Genomic DNA, 20,467 nt, shown 5'->3' with positions numbered 1-20,467 from the left:
ATGGCTATTGAGAATTTCCATTGCAGCATGAAGTTGGTTCACTATTTGATTCTTTCTCCCGTATTCACCAATGATTGAGATTCCATTAGTTTTAAAATTTTTGGCGGTGATGTGTCATTCAGCCTTGAAGACTTTCACATTATGTGTGGTTTGAGGATCACAACACATAATGTTGAAAAAATAATTAAACGAGAGAGCAAGATTCTGAAGCGCTATTTTGGGAAGTCTAAGGGTGTGACCTTGAAGGACATTCGAGAGTATATGATACGGAATCAAATTGAAAATGATGGTGTGAATTTCAAACACGTATGCGAGAGTGATGAAGATGTTGTAAATCTTATGGAAATTCTTATTGTGGAGTCTATTTTGTTCGAAAGAATGAATGAATCAACTGTGTTGGAGGAGTATGCAGCTATTGTTGAAGACAATGCTTGTCTTAATTATCCTTGGGGCAATGCGTCTTATAAGAAGCTTATTACTTCAATGAAACATGTTTTGGATAACACGGACAAAAATAATCCAACTGAGTATATTGTAGGTAAATTTTCATATCCATTATGTGTTTGGTTCTATGAGCGCTTCCCAGATATTCGGGACAAGTATTTAAAAGATTACGACTACCTTGATGTCTCTTAGGTTCCGAGGATGTTACGTTATACATCTTTGGGAGAGCCTAAATTTAAAGAACTTCATGAGTATTACTTCAGTAATCATGGTGTAAGTTAATATTCTTTATTTTTCCTTTTTCTGTAATTTTGTTAATATGTTGACGTATCAGTTTATTTTATTTTTGATAATATACTTTTTTGTATTAAACAGAAAAATCGGACATTTAGGGTATTGGAGATAATTCTTACCGAAGAGAAATTAAATTCAATGCCTTTAATTGGACAATTACCATGCAGTCATATTCATTCGAAGGTACTGAATCTGGTTCCTTCAACTGGTGAATCACCACGTAGTTGGAGTCGATCAAAAGAAACCAATCGAACTCTTGTAATTGGAGAATCACCTCATACCCAGAGTCATTCTAAATGTTCTACAACGTCGTTTGATGATGAATTATTTAACAAAATATGTCGTGTAAGTTTTTTTTGTGTTTAAATGATGAAAACAATGATATATTCATGTACATTAACCAAATCCGAGTTAGAATCACTTACCCCGATGAATTTCTTGAAAATTCCACGAAAAATCGCCATAAATCGAGCTCCCAAAGTCCAAATATGAAATATGAGATGAAACCCTCATTTATATGGTACCAATCTGATCTCCTGATGTGATGACCGCAAATTTTTTGTGCGGTCCGCACATTCCAGATTCTGCGGCTGCAATCCAAATTGTGCGGCCGCACCTCAGCAGCCTTTGCACTACCAGGTTTCAGTAAATTAATCATAACTTTCTCTACAAATGTTCAAATGATTAATGGTATACCTTTTTTGAAACTAGATTCAAAGGGCTACAACTTTTATTTTTGAATCATCTCCGAATTCTTTGTAGATTAAAAGATACAAGCTTCCGTAATCGGACCATCGAACCTGCAGAATCCCTTTTCTACGGTCGCGAGAAGAATTCTGCGGTCCGCACTTTTCCTTTGCGTTCCGCACATGAGGCTTTGCCTCAGCACTCCAAAATGTGCCCCCCCCCCCCCCCCGGCACTTCAAAAGTTTCAGAACAACATCAGAGTGCAGAAATGTCCAGACTCGCTCAAAACTCATCCCGAAATACACCCGAGCCACTCAGGACCCCGTACGAATGTACTAACAAGTTTCAAAATATATTACAGACCTATTTGAGTCCTCAAATCACATATAACAACATCGAAATGACGAATCATACCATAATTCAAACTTAGAAAATTTTAAACCTTTCGATTTTAAAAACTCGTGCCGAACCATATCAATTCAACTCGGAATGAACTCAAATTTTGCGTACAAGTCATAAATGAAGTAACAAAGCTACTGAGATTTTCGGAACCACAATCCAAAACCGATATCATCAAAGTCAACTCTCGATCAAACTTATGAACATTCCAAACCTTTAAATTTTTAGCTTTCGCCAATTGGTGTCAAAACCTTCTAGAAACATCCAAATGAAATTCCGGGCATACGCCCAAGTCCAAAATCAACATCCGGACCTAACAAAATCATCAAAACTCCGATCCGAGGTCGAATACTAAAAAGTCAAACTTGGTCAACTCTTCCAACTTAAAGCTTCAAACATGAAATTCATTCTTCCGAACTAATTCCGAAACACCTGAAAACCAAAACTGACGATTCACACATGTCATAATACATCATATGAAGCTATTCATGACTTCAAATAGTTGAAAGGAGTGTACATACTCAAAATGACCGATCGGGTCGTTGCAGATGGAGTCGAGAAAATACTTCCGCAGAATACTCCAAGGCTCCCCAACAATGCCGCACTATTGAATGAAGCTGGAGTTGCTGAGATCGACAAAGGTATGTAGTCTGGTGATAGCGCAGTGGAAGGAAAATGTCAATGTATTCTATACATCACGAATTTATTACATTTGATCCAAGTATTTATTTTCAGTTTGAAATTTTACATACTTTCTTTTCTTTTTTGTGCTTTTAATGATTATTCAAAAAGACTCGATGCAGCCGAAAAAGAAATTGGTGAGCTCATTCGTCTATATGAAAAAGTAGAAATACATCTCTTCACACGTGTGGGCTCACGGACAGGTGTGAAGTGTCTTTGTAGTATTTTTAAAATTTAATCAGTATTATTTAATTTCTTTTTTGCATGAAGATATAGGCATATTTGAGGGTAATGCAAGCAGATCCGTTGGTATGCAAACACCATCTATGTTGCAATACTTAGACCAGGTAGTTATTTGCTGCAATTCGATTACAAGGCATTGTTTTTGCCTAATGTGTGTTTCTATCAATTTTATTTATGTATATATTTTTCTTGTTTTTTTGCAGATCTCATCTGATGCATCACAACTTCTTCCAAATCCTAAGAGAAGGAAGGTGTCCAGTTCTCCTAATGTTTTGCGTGACACCAGTGATATCCCCAACTTTAATTTATGTTCATTTTCGCTGGGTAGTACACAAGAGACTGTTTTAAAAGCTAATTTTGTTGTTGGTGGTGGTGGTGAAGAGAGACAAGAACATCATGAACAACAAGGAGTTGGTCAAGTATCTGCCCTATGGCTGTGGATTTTTCCCCTTCTACTGAACCGCAACAGTTAGTTGCAACTGAGCAGCAGGAACAACAAGCAAAAAGAAAACTAGCCAAAGTAGGGAAAATGATTCGTATGGAGAGTATTTGGTTGAAATCGCCTTACGTCATTCCTAATCAAAAGGCAAGTGGGCAAGATTGGAAAGCAGGAAAGATTACACGAAGGTGTCCCTTCCATTATGTAAATCAAGACAGCGGATTGATGCAGAGATTTACAAACTGGTTGAAGACGGATGCCGGAGAATATAATTCCAAGCCATTCAGATTTGCTGGAATCGATATTCCAAAGTCATTATTTACCGAGCTCTTGAACTCTACCTCTAATCTTGCAGATGAAGTAAATTATTAAGTTTGTTTTTTGAAATGGTTTTGAACTTATTTCCTAAAACTTCAGCCTTATGTTTGTTTTAAAGCTTTTGTACTGTAATTTGGTAAACTTCAGACTTATGCATGCTTAAGTTTTTTAGTTCATTTGCTAAAACATCATACTAAAAGATGCTGAAGTTTTGTCCTGCAGTCTGTAGTTTAGCAATGAGTTTTTCCCTAAAAACTTCAGACTATAAATGTTGAAGTTGTTTAGTTCATTTGCTAAAACTTCAGACTAAACATGCTGAAGTTTTTGTCCGGCAGTCTCTAGTTTTGTAATGAGTTTTTTTCTAAACTTTAAATTAACATGCTGAAATTTTTTAGTTTATTTTCTAACACTTCATGCTGAACATGTTTAAGTTTTTGTCATGCAGTTTTGTAGTTTTGTAATGAGTTTTTTCTAAACTTCATACTTATGCATGCTGAATTTTTTAATTCATTACCTAAACTTATTTTTTACTTTGAATTATATTGTGGTTAAGTTCACATATTTTCTTTTGTTGTTGTTCATTTACAACATATTGAAGTGGGCATATATTTCTTGCATAAAAAATATTGCTACCACCTTCCAAGTTATCCAAAATTAAAATGTGCAGTAGCAAATTTACTTTTTGATCTGATCAGTATATAACTAAGTTGGCTAGTGTTCATCCTTCAGATGAACAGAAGGAGAAAATTAGAATAAGGAAGGAAAAGAGAATGGAGGAGAAAATAAAAGTGGAAGAGAAAAAGAGCAAATCAAAAGGAAAGCGGGCTATCAAAAATAAGTGATTGAGGAAACTGTGGATTATGAAGAAGAAGTGGAGATTGAGGAACTTACCGAGTTTACCTGGTTTATTGAAGAATCAACTGCTGAAAGGTGACCAACTACGTAAGAGGCATTGACCTTTCATGTGGTATCTCATGGGCATCTGCCGAAAAAGTATTATTTTCATTTCGACTCAAGCCAAATGTTTGCCAGTCATCTACGCACTACTTTCTTGGAATTCTGCACTTTCAAACCAAAACTATATATGTGTACGATTCCTTGAGCAATTCACCATATGAGCATGCATTGTAACATGTCCAAAATTACGCCCGGTTGATCCCACACTTGCTCGAATGCTTGAATTTTGGCACACACAATAAAACTTATAGGGAAAATCCTGTGAAAAGTTTTATGATTAAGTGGATGAACACACTCCTACAGGAGAACAAGTACGTGTTTGGCATATGTTTACCATGCATCTTATCTTTATCATTTTTTCTTTATTTTTAGAGCTGTGTTATTATGTTAATTAATCTTCAATTTTTTTCATGTTCTTTTTGTAGCGTTGATTGTGGTATACTTGCTCTTAAGTTCCTTGAGTTACGGTTGAAGCAAGATGATGTCTTCAAATTCAAACAAAGTGATGCGTTGACATTCAGGAGAGAATTGGTTGCGAATCTTTGGGCTCATGGAAAGTGGAAAGAAGATAGCGGATATGAAACTCCAGAAGAGCAACTAGGACATGACTATGGAGAATATGAAGACATTCTATGTGAATTTTCTCAATAGAGAATAAATTGTAAATGAAAAATATTTTTTTTGTTATTTTTTCAATGATGTAAATGAAAACAAAATTGGATTTGAGAATATATATTATTGTTTGTGAATTATGTGATGTCTATCTTTTAAATTTTTGTTCTCTTCGCGTTAATTAGCCTGAAGTTGTCTTGGATTGTATCAAATACTTTTGTCTCTTTTATCATGAACTTAAGCATGTTTTGTGAAACTTCAGCATGTTTAGTGTGAAGTTTTAGCAAATGAACTAAATAACTTCAGCACGCATTAGGAGAAACTCATTAGAAAATTACATACTGTAGGACAAAAACTTAAACATGTTTAGTCTGAAGTTTTAGCAAATAAACTAAAAAACTTCTGCTTGTTTAGACTGAAGTTTCGGATAAAACTCATGAAAAAACTGTTGATTATAGGACAAAACTTCAATATGTTTTGGTATGAAGTTTTAACAGATGAACTAATAACTTCATCATCCACTAGCATAAAGTTTTAGCTTCAATATGAAACAACTTCATGCTACATTAGCATGAAGTTTTAGCTTCAGCCTGTTTAGTGTGAAGTGTTAGGAAATGAATAAAAAAACTTTAGCATGGATAAGTTTGAAGTTAAGCAAAAACTCAATGGAAAATTACGTATTGTAGGAGAAAACTTTAGCATGTTCGGTCTGAAGTGTTAGCAAATGAACTAAACAACTTCAACATGTTTAGTTTGAAGTTTTTAGGGAAAAACCCATTGCTAAACTGCAGACTGCATGACAAAACTTGAGCATGTTTTGGTATTTTTTAACTTGAAACTTATCTTTTTTGTATGTACCAGTTACTTTTTATCTTTTACCACCTAATTCATCTTATATTTAATTTGTCTGGCCATATAGTAAATGACCTGAAAAGTTACTTTTACATTTAGAAATAGTAAATAAAGCCTTTTAATTTGATTATGTGAAAACTTTGGCTTTCAGACTGAAGTTATTTTTTTACTATAGAAAAATTGTGGACTTATTAGGCCGAAGTTACATTTCTTTTTGCATTTACCACCTACTTGTTGTCTTTTACCACCTACTTATCTTGTTACATTCAATTTCTCTGAACGTAAAATAGTAAACAGACCTGAAAAGTTACCTTTACATTTATATATATTAAATTGATTAGGTGCACACTTTGGCTATATTAACAATCTCTTCACTTGAAAATTTCATAGTCATCCATAGACTTCTATCATATATCTTTAAATTCATATTCATCCATAGCCTTTTAGCTTTTTTAAAGAAATAATGTCTGATGCTAGCGGAAGTAAGAAGCTTACGATGGATGAACTTATGTAGAAGTGGTAGAGTTTAAAGTCCGATTAGAATAGTAACGTACCAATGGCTAATCTTATACAGAAGTGGGAGCAAATAAAGGCTGATTGGGAAAGAATCATACCACCATTTTTTGTCGATGAATCATTGCAGAATAGGCTGAACCTCGAACGTAGTTGTGAAGGTTATTCAACCTTGTTCGACAAGGTTGTCCAGCAGTTTGATTCTTCTATGTTTCCCATCAGGGACGACTATACCAAGATGGAAAATAGCTTGAAGAGACTTCTTTATCTTATGGACAAAGTAGTAATTGAACAAAATCAGTTGCGTGATCAATTCAACAAGTTGAAGTGCGATCTCATGAGACTTTGTGGTCTTTTACCCGAGTATCATATAATTATCTCTGATTCGGATGATGATGAGATATATAGAGAACTTGAGGAGTACTGTTCTGATGATGGTGGTGATGCTTAGTTTTTTTAATTCCTTTTTTATGTTTTTCTTCTGTATTTTTGTTAATATTTTTTATGGATTTCTTTTGTTTTGTGTGATATTTTATCTTGTAATATGTATATATAAATGAAAATCATGTTTCGTTTTTGTGTATAATTGTTTTGAATTTTGAAGGCTGCACTCTCATTTTAATATGGTGTCTTCTTTTGTCTCACTTTTTGAGTCTTTGTTTGATCCCTCTAATATCTATCACCTTTGTTCAAGCCTCCCAAATGAACTATCAAGACTTGCAAAATTTTTATCTCCACCTAAAGTTGAATCTTACTAGCATCATCATCATTTTCTCTGCACTCTTTGTTCTTGGAACAACTGTTTATATGTATATATATATAACTTATCCATGCTAAATTTTTTTTGTTCATTTCTTAAAAATTCACACTAAACATGCTGAAGTTTTATCCAGCAGACTGTAACTTTTGTAATGAGTTTTTCCGAAACTTCAGAGAAATCATGCTGAAGTTTTTTTTAGTTTATTTTGCTAAAACTTCAGCCTAAAAACCCTGAAGTTTTGTCCTGCATTATGTATTTTTTTAATGAATTTTTGTGGAACTTCAAACTTATTGTCACGACCCAAAATCCACCTAGTCGTGATGGCACCTAACCCAACCCTTTATGTAAGTCAATTAACAACTATCCAACTTAATAAGATTTATTAAGATAAGAAATGATAATACACCGCTTTTACACAAAAATTTCCCAAGGACTGGTAGTACAAATCATGAGCTTCTAAGATTTAGAATTTATAAAGCTAGTATGAAATAAATACACCATCTGTTTAAAATGTACATAAATAATTTTTTATAAATTTAAGGCTACCATGAACAAGAGACAGCTACAACCGGAACGCAGGTACGTCTTCAAATCCCGCTCAAGTCGATCACAGTAACATCAACGTCCAATATCTGCACGCAAGGTGCAGAAGTGTACTATGAGTATAACCGACCATATGTACTCAATAAGTAACAAACATAACTTTAGGTTGAAAGTAGTGACGAGCTGGAATACGGGTCAAAGTCCAACACCAATAGCCAACAACGGATCATAACAATATAATGAAAGTGGTACAGGAAATAACTCAGAAATAAGATGTTCAGCTCGTTCACAGTTCCAAATAAATAGACATGCTTTTCAAGTATAACAGAAACCCAAATCTTTTACCGAAAATACCAAAATATGAGTAAGTTTGAATAACGTAATTTTCCCTCCAAAACTTTTCAACAGGTACATATTTCATTATCAAATGGCATGAGGAAAAGTACATCTCTATGCCTACATGTCAGTGTGTATGAGAAGTCATGAATGACGTGATATCGTACATCATGAGGAAAAATGTGTCTCTATGCTTGTATGTCAAGTGTGCATGTCAATGCAGTACAACATAGTGAACAACCATATGCATACTCTCAGAGTATCAATCCACTCAGTCCTCCCAATCACTCGACACTCGCACTCTCACTCAATAGGTACCTACGCTCATTGGGGGTGTATGCAGACTTTGGAGGGGCTCCTTCAGCCCAGGCGCTATAATCTGTACTGACAACTCACGTGTTGCACAGACAACTCACGTGCTGCACAGACAACTCACGTGCTGCACGAAAAACTCACGTGCTATAGTATCAATAACCTCACAATAAGGCCATCGGCCTCACTTAGTCATCAATCTCTCTAGTCTCTCGGGCCCACAATGCCATGAAACTAGCCCAAAATGATGATATGATGTGTCAATATATAGCAACAGAGACTGAGATATGATATGAAATAAATGAACATGATTGAGTATGAAATTGCAATGTAAGCAAATAACTCAACAACATTAATGACCTCAATGGGCCCCAACAGGATAAGTATGTAGCCTATACATGGTTTCTAACATGGATGACAGCTCAATAACTCTAGCACGTAGAGATTTCATGTTTACAGATAAGTTCAGGTAATTACACAGCACCACAAAAATAACGGAGTTACAATTCACACAGTGCACGCCCACACGCCCGTCACCTCAACAACAAACATATAACACGAAATTCGGGGTTTCATACCCTCATCACTAAGTTTAGAAGTGTTACTCACCTCGAACAAGACGAGTCCAATGCCGAGCAAGCTAAACAATACTTCGAAAATTCCATTCCGCGCGTATCAACCTCCATACACCTTCCTATCTCCTCAACTCAAGCCAAACGATTTGTATCCATTCAAACAATATGCAAATTAATCAAAATATACTCCAATGCTTTAAATTTAACAATTTATAAAAATTCCCAACTCTGCTCGAAAAGTCGGCATTGGGGCCCATGTCTCGAAATCCGACAAAACTCACAAAATCTGACAACCCATTCAATTACGAGTCCAATCATACTAGTTTCACTAAAATCCGACTTCGAATCAACATTCAAATCCCAAGAATTCATTTTATGAAATTTCTATAATTTTTCCCAAATTTCCATCTCACAATACTTATTAAATGATGAAAACAATGATATATTCATGTATAATAACCAAATTCGAGTTAGAATCACTAACCCCGATGAATTTCTTGAAAATCCCACGAAAAATCGCCACAAACCAAGCTCCCAAAGTCCAAATATGAAATAGTACTCTAACCCTCGTTCATATAGTACAAAAATTTGATCCCCCATTTAGCTGATCGCAAAAGTTTTGTGCGGTCCGCAAATTTCGGGTTTTGCAGCCACAATCCAAATTGCGCGGCCGCACATCAACAACCACTACACTACTCGAATTCAGTAAATTGACCATAACTTTCTCTACAAATGTCCAAATGATGGTTGGTTTACCTTTCTAAGAAATCGTCTCAAAGAGATACAACTTTCACTTTTGTATCATCTCCAAATTCCTTGTAGATTAAAAGATATAAGCTTCCGAAGTCAGACCATCGAACCTGCAGAATCCCCTTTCTACGGCCGTAAGGGGAATTCTGTGGTTTGCAATTCACCTCTGCGGTCCACAATTTTTCTCTAAGGTCCGCACATGAGGCTTTGCCTCAGCACTCCTAAATGTGCCCTCGCACTCCTACTGTTCCAAGAACATCATCAGAGTGCCGAAATGCCCACACTCGTTCAAAACTCGCCCCGGAACATACTCGAGCCACTCGGGACCCCATCCGAATATACCAACAGTTCCCGTAACATAACACAGACCTACTCGAGGTCTCAAATCATACCTAACAAAGATAAAAACACGAATCGCGCATCGATTCAAGCCTAAGAACTTATGAACTTCTAAATTCCACATTCGATACCGAAACCTATCAAAACACGTCCGATTGACCTCAAATTTTGCACACAAGTCTTAAATGACATTACAGACTTGTTCCAACTTCTGTAATCGGAATTCGACCCCGATATCAAAAAGTCCACTCCCAGTCAAACTCATGAACCTTTCAAACCTTCAAATTTCCAACTTTCGCCGATTGGTGTCAAAACATTCTAGAAATATCCAAATGAAATTTTGGGCATACGCCCAAGTACAAAATCACCATCCGGACCTAACGAAATCATCAAAACTCAATTCCGGAGTCGTTTACACATAAGTCAATATCCGGTCAACCTTTCAATTTAAGCTTTAAACCTTGAATTTCATTCTTCCAAACTAACTCTGAAATACCTGAAAACCAAAAACCAACAATTCACACAAGTCATAATATATTATATGAAGCTATTCAAGACTTCAAATAGTAGAGGGAGCGTAAATGCCCAAAACGACCGATCGGGTCGTTACATTCTCCCCCACTTAAATATACGTTCGTCCTCGAACGTGCTAAGAGTTGTTCCTAAACCTTGAAATCTCTATTGCGCCTTACCACACACATACATGTGGGTGATCCCACGCCACCTTATTCCATATAGGCCTGACAACATAACATAATTGAAGATCATTACTTTAACCTTAGTCCGTAAAACTTAGGACCCAATTTCCAACATCCAGAACTTCTTACAAGACCCGAGTCTCACATCTACACACTGTATAAGTTTGAACAAGCTGTATCAAGCCATAACCATAATCCCAGATATTATCACATAACATGCTACACAACTCGCCTACTCGCAGCACCATTTCCGATCATGGTAACTAATCGAAACCAATCCAGTACTTGTATTAAACCACATATCAAACTTTGTTCCAAAACCTTCGTACATTGCTGATAATGAAAGAAACACGCGGAAATCTCATGACCTCTTATCAGATCAACAAGTCATGGAGCTCTCTCATCCCAACCAGAACCATAATCACTTTTTAAGCCGACTTTCAATATTATCCTCCCGAATATACCGTAATCAAACCTGATAGTACCCATTCTAGGTCCAATGACCTTATATTATTAAACAAAACTATCCCACAGACTTGCCACACCAATATAACTCAAGCCATAACTGCGCAATTCGTGTACCCAAAAATAGGAAATGTCTCAAAGAAGAGAATCGTTTCGCAAGTTCAACAAGCACCACTACAACTGCAATGCTATGAGCTCATCATACATAGTAGAACCAAGACACACGAATTTAATAACAATAACCATCTTTTCTAGAGTTCACATTAACATCAACCGCACGGCATGGTCACACGCCTCCAGTCCAAGCATATCATACAGGAGCAATCAAACAAGTACACATGAATCATCGTAACTGGTCCTAACTACAGCACTCGAATGACTAACACATCTTTCATGCACGATCATCCCACGAGGAATACTTCTATAATTTTTCCATGCCACATAGCAAAAATCTGAATATCAGCAGTAGATCAACCATGCGAATACCGCAATACCAACTAAACATTTGTAAGTCAAAACACAATGCGCCTTCTGAAATGCGCACCCTTCTTAGAAATTACCGAGCAGTTATAACATTCATCTAAATATCTGAAACTGACCATGTTGTCCAAAATTCGGGACCTTCCATTCAAGACTGAACTGCCACCTTGTACATGTAAATTTTAACCCCGCACATCACACCACATCTATCATGCCATCATGTGAAAGGCATGAGAATCTCATTATCAACTCTGAGTCACCAGCAAATTACATACCCGGTTAGTTAGAAACCTTTAATTTGCTTTCTTCCAAGAGAAAATCACAATACACAACACGTTCCTCACGCCGGTAAAAAATATCCAGTTCAAACCATGGTAGAAACTATCAAGAATAATTTAAAATCCATTTGCACATAATCAAGCTATCAGAACTAAATTTCTCTAACTCGACCAAGCCACGCAGGTCACCAAACCCAAGAATATTGCCGCCAAAACATCTATAGAGCATCACCACATCATTATTACCCATAAAAACTGAGCATACCATTACCATACTGGTCTAGCCTACTACCTAGTTGTCCTATTTTCTCAGAGTTTCTTTTGAATTGCCCTCAAGTTGTCACGTATCCTTGTCAGAACACTACGATCCTTACCCAAAGCTCACTACAAGACATCCTAACATAAGACGACATTTCCCTAAGGCCCATAAGCCACTTTATTCTTCTTAAGCACCCCCATAAGTACCACAACCGAAACACCCACTCTGAAAGTACCTTATGTGAATTTAAAATTGTTCTTTTACCTTTATTATACTGGAATGTAGAATCCATAGTCATACACAATTACCGCAAGTCCCGGCACCGTCAAATGCAAATATCAGACTTTATCCATACACAAGTCCGGAGAAATCCTCAATTGCTATATATAAATCTCGAACCCATTAGAACTTTCTCGAGAGCCACCCACTTTGCTCAAATCCAAATTGCACCGTCCGAACAGGCCAAAAAACACATGCCACATTAGTACAACAACACTTAAAGAAATAACCCTACTTTAACACCATCAATCAATTTTATACTCCGTGCGCACTACATCCTTCAAATAACAACTTAATCATTCCATGATTTTCATATACTTATAAAGTGCAATATAACCCGTATTCAGGAATTTCATTATTCTAGTCTTCCTCGATCTCAACCTCTGCAAGTCATAACTAACCCACAAGTATGCCTCAGACCAAAACCAATACAACACATAATTGCGCAATCAAATCGAGATAGCAGACTCTTCCACTTGGCTCAAAGCCGTAGAATAAAACATCTGATAGCTCATAATACCCATACAGTATTACTATCATGATATTACAGTCAGTTCAACAAAAATTCTTCTCAAGCTCATGCAACACCGTCCATAAAATACCTCAATCATCCGCTAAGCTCGCATTTATTCTCTTGACAGTCAAGTCGACTTTCTCACCCAGATTCAAATTCAAATCTCAACACATAAACCCCGCCGGTAGAAACGAAACTCTTCACTCAACATTATATGGATCACACCTCCGTATATTACTCCGTAGGAGATTATCCACCTGCTTAGCCTCAAATTGGCATCTTGATATACTTTTTTGCAGCCACAATCACTACGCGATCACTTAATCTTCCTGAGTCTAAACTCATTAACAAGACATGAGAATTTAATTTGTCTCACAATTTTACAACGTGAAAGATCCTTCAACACACTCATAACTCGAGACTATACATCAAATCAAGACGGAAATCAAGCACCCAATGACCCTTTTTAAATCTCGAGAAACTCTTTCCGTCACGTTCAAACCATCTGAACACATTCCACAGTCACATCATAATCATCATTTAGTCATTTCACCGCCTATTGAGCCACAAATTCCACTCATAGGGACACTACCAAACGCATAAGTCCAAATGTACAAGTTCACATAATTGAAGCTACCGAGCCTAAGCTGCGGTCGAAACCTGGCCTCAAGTCCTCTAGACTAGCCCATTACCAAAACATAGAATACACATCTCATCGAGTCACAAGCCGGCGATGCACAGCTGATACCGAGCGCTCACATACGCATACGAATGAGTGGAAGGATTTCAAAGAGTTTGTTTCAAGCTGAATCAATTCTGCACGATAAGGAAAGAAATATGGGAAGTTTATCCTAAATGCCCTGTAGCCTCTCGAAGATAAGTATGGACGTCATCATACCGATCTGCAAGACTCTACTAGACACTTGCTTATGACTTGTAGAACCTAGAGCTCTGATACCACCTTGTCACGACCCAAAATCCACCTAGTCGTGATGACACCTAACCCAACCCGTCAGGTAAGCCAATTAACAACTATCCAACTTGATGAGATTTATTAAGATAAGATATGATAATACACCAGCTTTACACAAAAATTTCCCAAGAACTGATAGTACAAATTATGAGCTTCTAAGATTTAGAATTTACACAGCTAGTATGAAATAAATATATTGTCTATTAGAAATGTACATAAACAGATTTTTTATAAATTTAAGGCTACCACGAACAAGAGACAGCTAAAACTGGAACGAAGGTACATCTTCAAATCCCGCTCCCGTCGATCACAGCAACATCAACATCCAATATCTGCATGCAAGGTGTAGAAGTTTAGTATGAGTACAACTGACCCCATGTACTCAATAAGTAACAAACCTAACCTTAGTTTTAAAGTAGTGACGAGCTGGAATACAGGTCAAAGTCCAACATCAATAGCCAACAACAGCTCATAACAATATAATGAAAGTGGTATAGGAAATAACTCAGAAATAAGATGTTCAGCTCATTCACAGTATCAAAAAAATAGACATGCTTTTCAAGTATAATAGTGGAAACCCAAATCTTTTACCGAAAATACCAAAATATGAGTAAGTTTTAAATCATAATTTTCCTTCCAAAATGTTTTAACATGTAAATGTTTCATTATCAAATGGCATAAGGAAAAGTACATCTCTATGCCTACATGTCAGTGTGTATGAGAAGTCATGAATGACGTGATACCGTACAACATGAGGAAAAATGCGTCTCTATGTTTGCATGTCAAGTGTGCATGTCAATGCAGTACAACATAGCAAACAACCATATGCATACTCTCAGAGTATCAATCCACTCAGTCCTCCCAATAACTCGACACTCGCACTCACACTCAACAGGTACTTGCGCTCACTCAGGGTATATGCAGACTCCGAATGGGCTCCTTCAGCCCAAGCGCTATAATCCGCACAGACAACTCACGTGCTGCACAGACAACTCACGTGCTGCACAGACAACTCACGTGCTGCACAGACAACTCACGTGCTGCACGGAAAACTCACGTGCTATAGTATCAATAACCTCACAATCAGGCCATCGGCCTCACTTAGTCATCAATCTCTCTAGTCTCTCAGGCCCACAATGCCATGAAACTAGCCCAAAATGATGATATGATGTGTCAATATATAGCAACAGAGAAGGAGATATGATATGAAATGAATGAACATGACTAAGTATAAAATTGCAATGTAAGCAAATAACTCAACAGTAGTAATGACCTCAGTGTGCCCCAACATGATAATTATGTAGCCTAGACATGGTTTCTCACATGGATGACAGCTCAATAACTCTAGTACGTAGAGATTTCATGTTTATAGATAAGTTGAGGTAACTACACAGCACCACAAAAATAACGAAGTTACAATTTACACGGTGCATGCCCACACACCCGTTACCTAGCATGTGCGTCACCTCAACAACAAACACATTACACGAAATTCGGGGTTTCATACCCTCAGTACTAAGTTTAGAAGTGTTACTTACCTCGAACAAGACGAGTCCAATACCGAGCAAGCTAAACAATACTCCAAAAATTCCATCCTGCACGTATCAACCTTCATACGCCTTCCTATCTCCTCAACTCAAGCCAAACGATTTGTATCTATTCAAACAACATGCAAATTAATCAAAATATACTCCAATGCTTTCAATTTAATAATTTATAAAAATTCTCAACTATGCTCGAAAAGTCGGTAGTGGGGCCCATGTCTCTAAATCCGATGAAACTCACAAAATCCGATAATCCATTCAATTACGAGTCCAACCATACTAGTTTCACTCAAATCCGACTTCGAATCGACATTCAAATCCCAAAAATTTGTTTTATGAAATTACTGTAATTTTTCCTAAATTTCCATCTCAAAATACTAATTAAATAATAAATATAATGATATATTCATGTATATGAACCAAATCCGAGTTAGAATCACTTACCCCGATAAATTTCTTGAAAATCCCACAAAAAATCGCCACAAACCGAGCTCCTAAAGTCCAAATATGAAATAATACTCTAACCCTCATTCATATAGTACAAAAATCTGATTCCCCATTTTGCTGACCGCAAATTTTTTGTGCGGTCCACACATTCCGGGTTCTGCGTCCGCAATCCAAATTGTGTGGCCGCACATCAGCAGCTACTGCACTACCAGGCTTCAGTAAATTGACCATAACTTTCGCTACAAATGTTCAAATGATGATTGGCTTACCTTTTTGAAAATTAGACTCAAAGGGATACAACTTTTGTTTTTGTATCATCTCAAATTTTTTGTTTATTAAAAGATATAATCTTTTGAAGTTAGACTATCGAACCCGCAGAATCCCCTTTCTGCGGCCGCAAGAGGAATTCTGCGGCCGCAAGAGGAATTCTGCGGTCCGCAATTCACCTCTGCGGTCCGCATTTTTCCTCTAAGGTCCACACACGAGGCTTTGCCTCAGAACTCCAAAATGTGCCCCCGCACTCCTACTGTTCCCAGAACATCATTAGAATGCCGAAATATCCAAACTCATTCAAAACTCGTCCCGGAACATACCCGAGCCACTCGAGACCCCATTCGAATATACTAACAAGTCCCGTAACATAACACAGACCTATTCGAGGTCTCAAATCACACCTAACAAAGATAAAAATACGAATCGCGCATCGATTCAAGCCTAAGAACTTATGAACTTCTAAATTCCACATTCGATGTCGAAACCTATCAAAACACGTCTGATTGACCTCAACTTTTGCACACAAGTCTTAAATGACATTACTGACCTGTTCCAACTTCCAAAATTAGAATCCGACCCCGATATCAAAAAGTCCACTCCCGATCAAACTCATGAACCTTCCAAACCTTCAAATTTCCAATTTTTGCCGATTGATGTCGAAACATACTAGAAATATCCAAATAAAATTCCGGGCATACGCCCAAGTCCAAAATCACCATTCGGACCTAACGAAATCATCAAAACTCAATTCGAGAGTCGTTTACACATAAGTCAACATCTGGTCAACCTTTCAACTTTAGCTTTAAACCTTGAATTTTATTCTTCCAAACTAACTCCAAAATACCTGAAAACTAAAATCGACAATTCACACAAGTCATAATACATCGTATGAAGCTATTTAAGATTTCAAATAGTAGATAGAGCATAAATGCCCAAAACGACCGGTCGGGTCGTTACACTTATTCTTTTAGGCTTGAAGTATTACTTTTTATATATGAATACTTCATGCAGAAAGGTGTAGTTTTTTTATATTATATATAGGTGTGTTTTGTGCGTGTGTGTGTATGTGTGTTAAGGATATGTATTTCACTTATAATTTTTTCTTGCTGAAGTGATTGCGTACTTTTTAAGAATGCAACCAAACCTATAAGCCGCCAACAAAAATGAGTGGTTTGTACTTCAAGCAATATATAAATGAGTATTTTTCAATCCAAGAGCTTTTTTTTATTTCTATCAAAACAATCACATTTCACATATATCAATCAATAATGAAAGTCTAAATTCAGAATATCTATCTTCCTTTAGAATGAATTTTTTTCCAAGGATTATTGAACGTTGGAGTATTTTTCAGCGTGTTTCTTGGAATATGGATGAGGTACTGGAGAAGACAATCAAGTGTTTATGTTATGCCCAATTTATTTACAGCAACCAGTGACTACATTTGGTAGACTTCAATCGTACTGATTCAGTCGCAGAGATATACCTCTTCTTTTGTCTTCTTCCTTGTAGAATCTCTACATCGGGAGGTTTTGTGATTTGAGATTCTACATTTTGTGGTATATCCCATAAATTTTTATCTCCCACAGTATTGACATGCCCTTCATATGTTTTGAACCATATTTTCCTTGAATACCATTTTGAGCAGTAGTCAGATTTCTGCAAATATCTCTTATTGATAGCAACAATTGCATGTGGACAGGACAATTCATCAAGTTGGAATTTCAAGCAGTCACAAGTTCTCTTCTTTAAGTCCACAATGAATTCTATTCCTTTATTATTTATTCTAAACAACATTGAATCAAGGTTGAACACCTAAGAAGGAATAAAAAAGTAAAAAAACTATATTAGTGTATTATTGCTTCAAAACGAAAAAGTATGAAGTTTTTTATCTGTAAGCAGTAAATCACTGTAGTCATAAAAAGCTGAAGTGATTATGCATTAGTTAATTACTTCAGAAAAAACATGCTGAAGTAAATTCTGAATTTAACTAATATACTTACAAACATTTTGGAAGCCAAGTCTATCTTCTTATTCATCTCTTCTTCTGCCCGTATTGATACTTTGTAAAAAGTTTCATGTGCTGTTTTTCTCCGTTCGTAAAACCACTGTCCCAACTTTTCTAGGATGAAATCTAGCATTCTTAAAACATGCATCTCTCTCATTTTTAGTAACACGGAATTCATTGATTCTACCATGTTTGTTGTCAACATATCATAACGTCGTTGTGGGAACCACGATCGAGCCCATCTCTCTGGCCACTCTTCAATTATGTAATTGTATGTTTTCTTGTCAACACTTTTGATCTGGGACATTAACTATTTAAAATCTTCACGTTTGTATGACCTTGCAGCGCTTTGAAAAAGGTTTATTACCGTGCTTTTTGCATATCTTTGCTTTAAATTCTTCTCAAAGTCATAAAGGCAGATACCATGGTGAGCTTTAGGATAAAATTGTCTAATCTCATTTGCGATTGATTGATTTCTATCTGATAAGAAAACCAGTTTATGACGGACTTCAATTGCTTTTCTCATTTCCCCGAAGAACCAAATTTATGCATCATTGTTTTCTGAATCTGCTACACCAAAAGATTGAGGAAATATTTGATTGTTTGCATCCTTTGATACAACAACAAATAGAACACCACGATATTTTAACTTTAAAAATATTGCATCAACTGCAATCACGGGTCTACAGTAACACCAACCAGCTATTGATGTCGCAGGAGCAAAGAACATGCAAGCAAACCTGTATAGGTGAAACACAAAAAACAAATCATAAGGTGTGAAGTTTTCAAATAGGAACATTTGAAACTTCAGACTGATGGTTACTATTTTTTTGCTTACCGATTCTGCTCATCTCTTTTTATTCTAGTGTACGTCCCTAGGTTTCTATGCACCATCATGTGTAGATATGAAGGAAGAATCTGGTAGTTCTCTTCTGGTGTTCCTTTTATACAAGAAATAACTTTTTGAATAGCGCGCCATGCCTTGTGATATCCAATGTCAATTTCAATTTTTTTTTCATTTCATTTTCTACAAAGGCTGGTGTAACCTCAATCGTTTTATCCCGAACATGTTCTAAAATTTGTTCACTTATAAAATTTGATATAGCATGCTTCTGATATGATTTTCTTGCATCAACCGAGCATTCATGGTTGTTATGCAATTTTATCACCCTAAAAAGTGTGAAATTATTTTATTCTGGTAGCCCATACATTCCAAACACATTTCTTCACAATGCATTTTAGCTCGTATCTCTTTGAATATGATCTAATAGATGTGAATTCAACTTTTTGGTTTATCTCCAAGCTGCAGAAAAATTTAGTCATGCTCTTCTTGTTCTCAAAAATTGATCCTACTTTTATTTCCTCAGGCAATGCATTGGGCCAAAGTATTTTACACGGTGGAAATTCTTTGAACTTTATCCTCACTCTTTTTCTTGATTTCTTAGAAGCAGTAGAAGTTTCAGCAATTTCTTCAATTGTATCTGATGTTATCAGTATAAATTCTGTATTTTCTTCATCTTGGTTGTTGCTTATCATTGCAGGAGATAACAAAAACTTTGTTGGATTGTGTGTTGGTTGTCTATTTATATTATTTGATGTCCTTCTTCTTGTTGGGCCTCACCAAACTGGTATGAATTTATTGTAGCGGTAGGTAATTCTTGCAGCGTTCCATATTCTGAATCAGCTGTAATGTTAGAAGGTTGTCGCTCGTTGTATACTTCCATTATTGATTGTTCTACTTCATGTTGATAATCAACAAGTTGTTCTGAATCTATTATATATACAAGAGATGGTTTGAATATTGCAGATTCTAAAGCAGCTATACTGTCAGAAAGTAGTTATATTTTTTCGACGACAAAATGGCAATTCTTGAAGGTAGAATCTGTTGTTAGCAAATGTATACAAGTTCTGAGTTCTTCTTCTGAAGTTACAAGCATCCCTTTGCTTGTATTTAGTTTGATATCAAATCATATTTTTAGTGAATATTTGGTTGAATCAAAATATGTGACTTCACTAATTTTTTTCAGGAAAGTATTGAATGATACTTGTTTATTAACTAGAACAAGTTTTGTATCATGATCCAAGTAGTTGTAATCAAAAGTCCACCTCCCATTGAAATTTATAACAAGGAAAATCGAACTCATCCTGCAAAATAGAAACTTCAGCATGTTTAGTGTGAAGTGTTAGGAAAATGAACA

General features: G+C 36.2%; 1 protein-coding gene across 1 annotated transcript; it reads right to left on the bottom strand.

The window, feature by feature from the left end:
• Positions 1-17,683: 17,683 nt before the first annotated feature.
• On the bottom strand, positions 17,684-18,795 carry LOC104116044 (uncharacterized). Its single transcript, XM_070178165.1, has 3 exons — positions 18,637-18,795; positions 18,265-18,567; positions 17,684-18,076 (listed from the first exon to the last, which is right to left on the bottom strand). Exons 1-3 carry the CDS (start codon positions 18,793-18,795, stop codon positions 17,684-17,686), a joined length of 855 nt encoding a protein of 284 aa, XP_070034266.1.
• Between the last annotated feature and the right edge of the window lie 1,672 nt (positions 18,796-20,467).

The sequence above is a fragment of the Nicotiana tomentosiformis genome, chromosome 6, assembly GCF_000390325.3.
Source record: "Nicotiana tomentosiformis chromosome 6, ASM39032v3, whole genome shotgun sequence".
In the NCBI taxonomy this organism is placed as follows: domain Eukaryota; kingdom Viridiplantae; phylum Streptophyta; class Magnoliopsida; order Solanales; family Solanaceae; genus Nicotiana; species Nicotiana tomentosiformis.
Note: the sequence above shows the minus strand (reverse complement) of the source record. Positions and strands in the feature narration are given on the sequence as shown.

Coding starts and splice junctions, on each gene's coding strand:
- LOC104116044 (XM_070178165.1), bottom strand. CDS start 18,795: ATGAGAAAAGCAATTGAAGTCCGTCATAAACTGGTTTTCTTATCAGAT. Junction 18,568..18,636: donor AAAGATATGCAAAAAGCACG/GTAATAAACCTT, acceptor TTAATGTCCCAG/ATCAAAAGTGTTGACAAGAA. Junction 18,077..18,264: donor ACTTGGCTTCCAAAATGTTT/GTAAGTATATTA, acceptor ATTCCTTCTTAG/GTGTTCAACCTTGATTCAAT.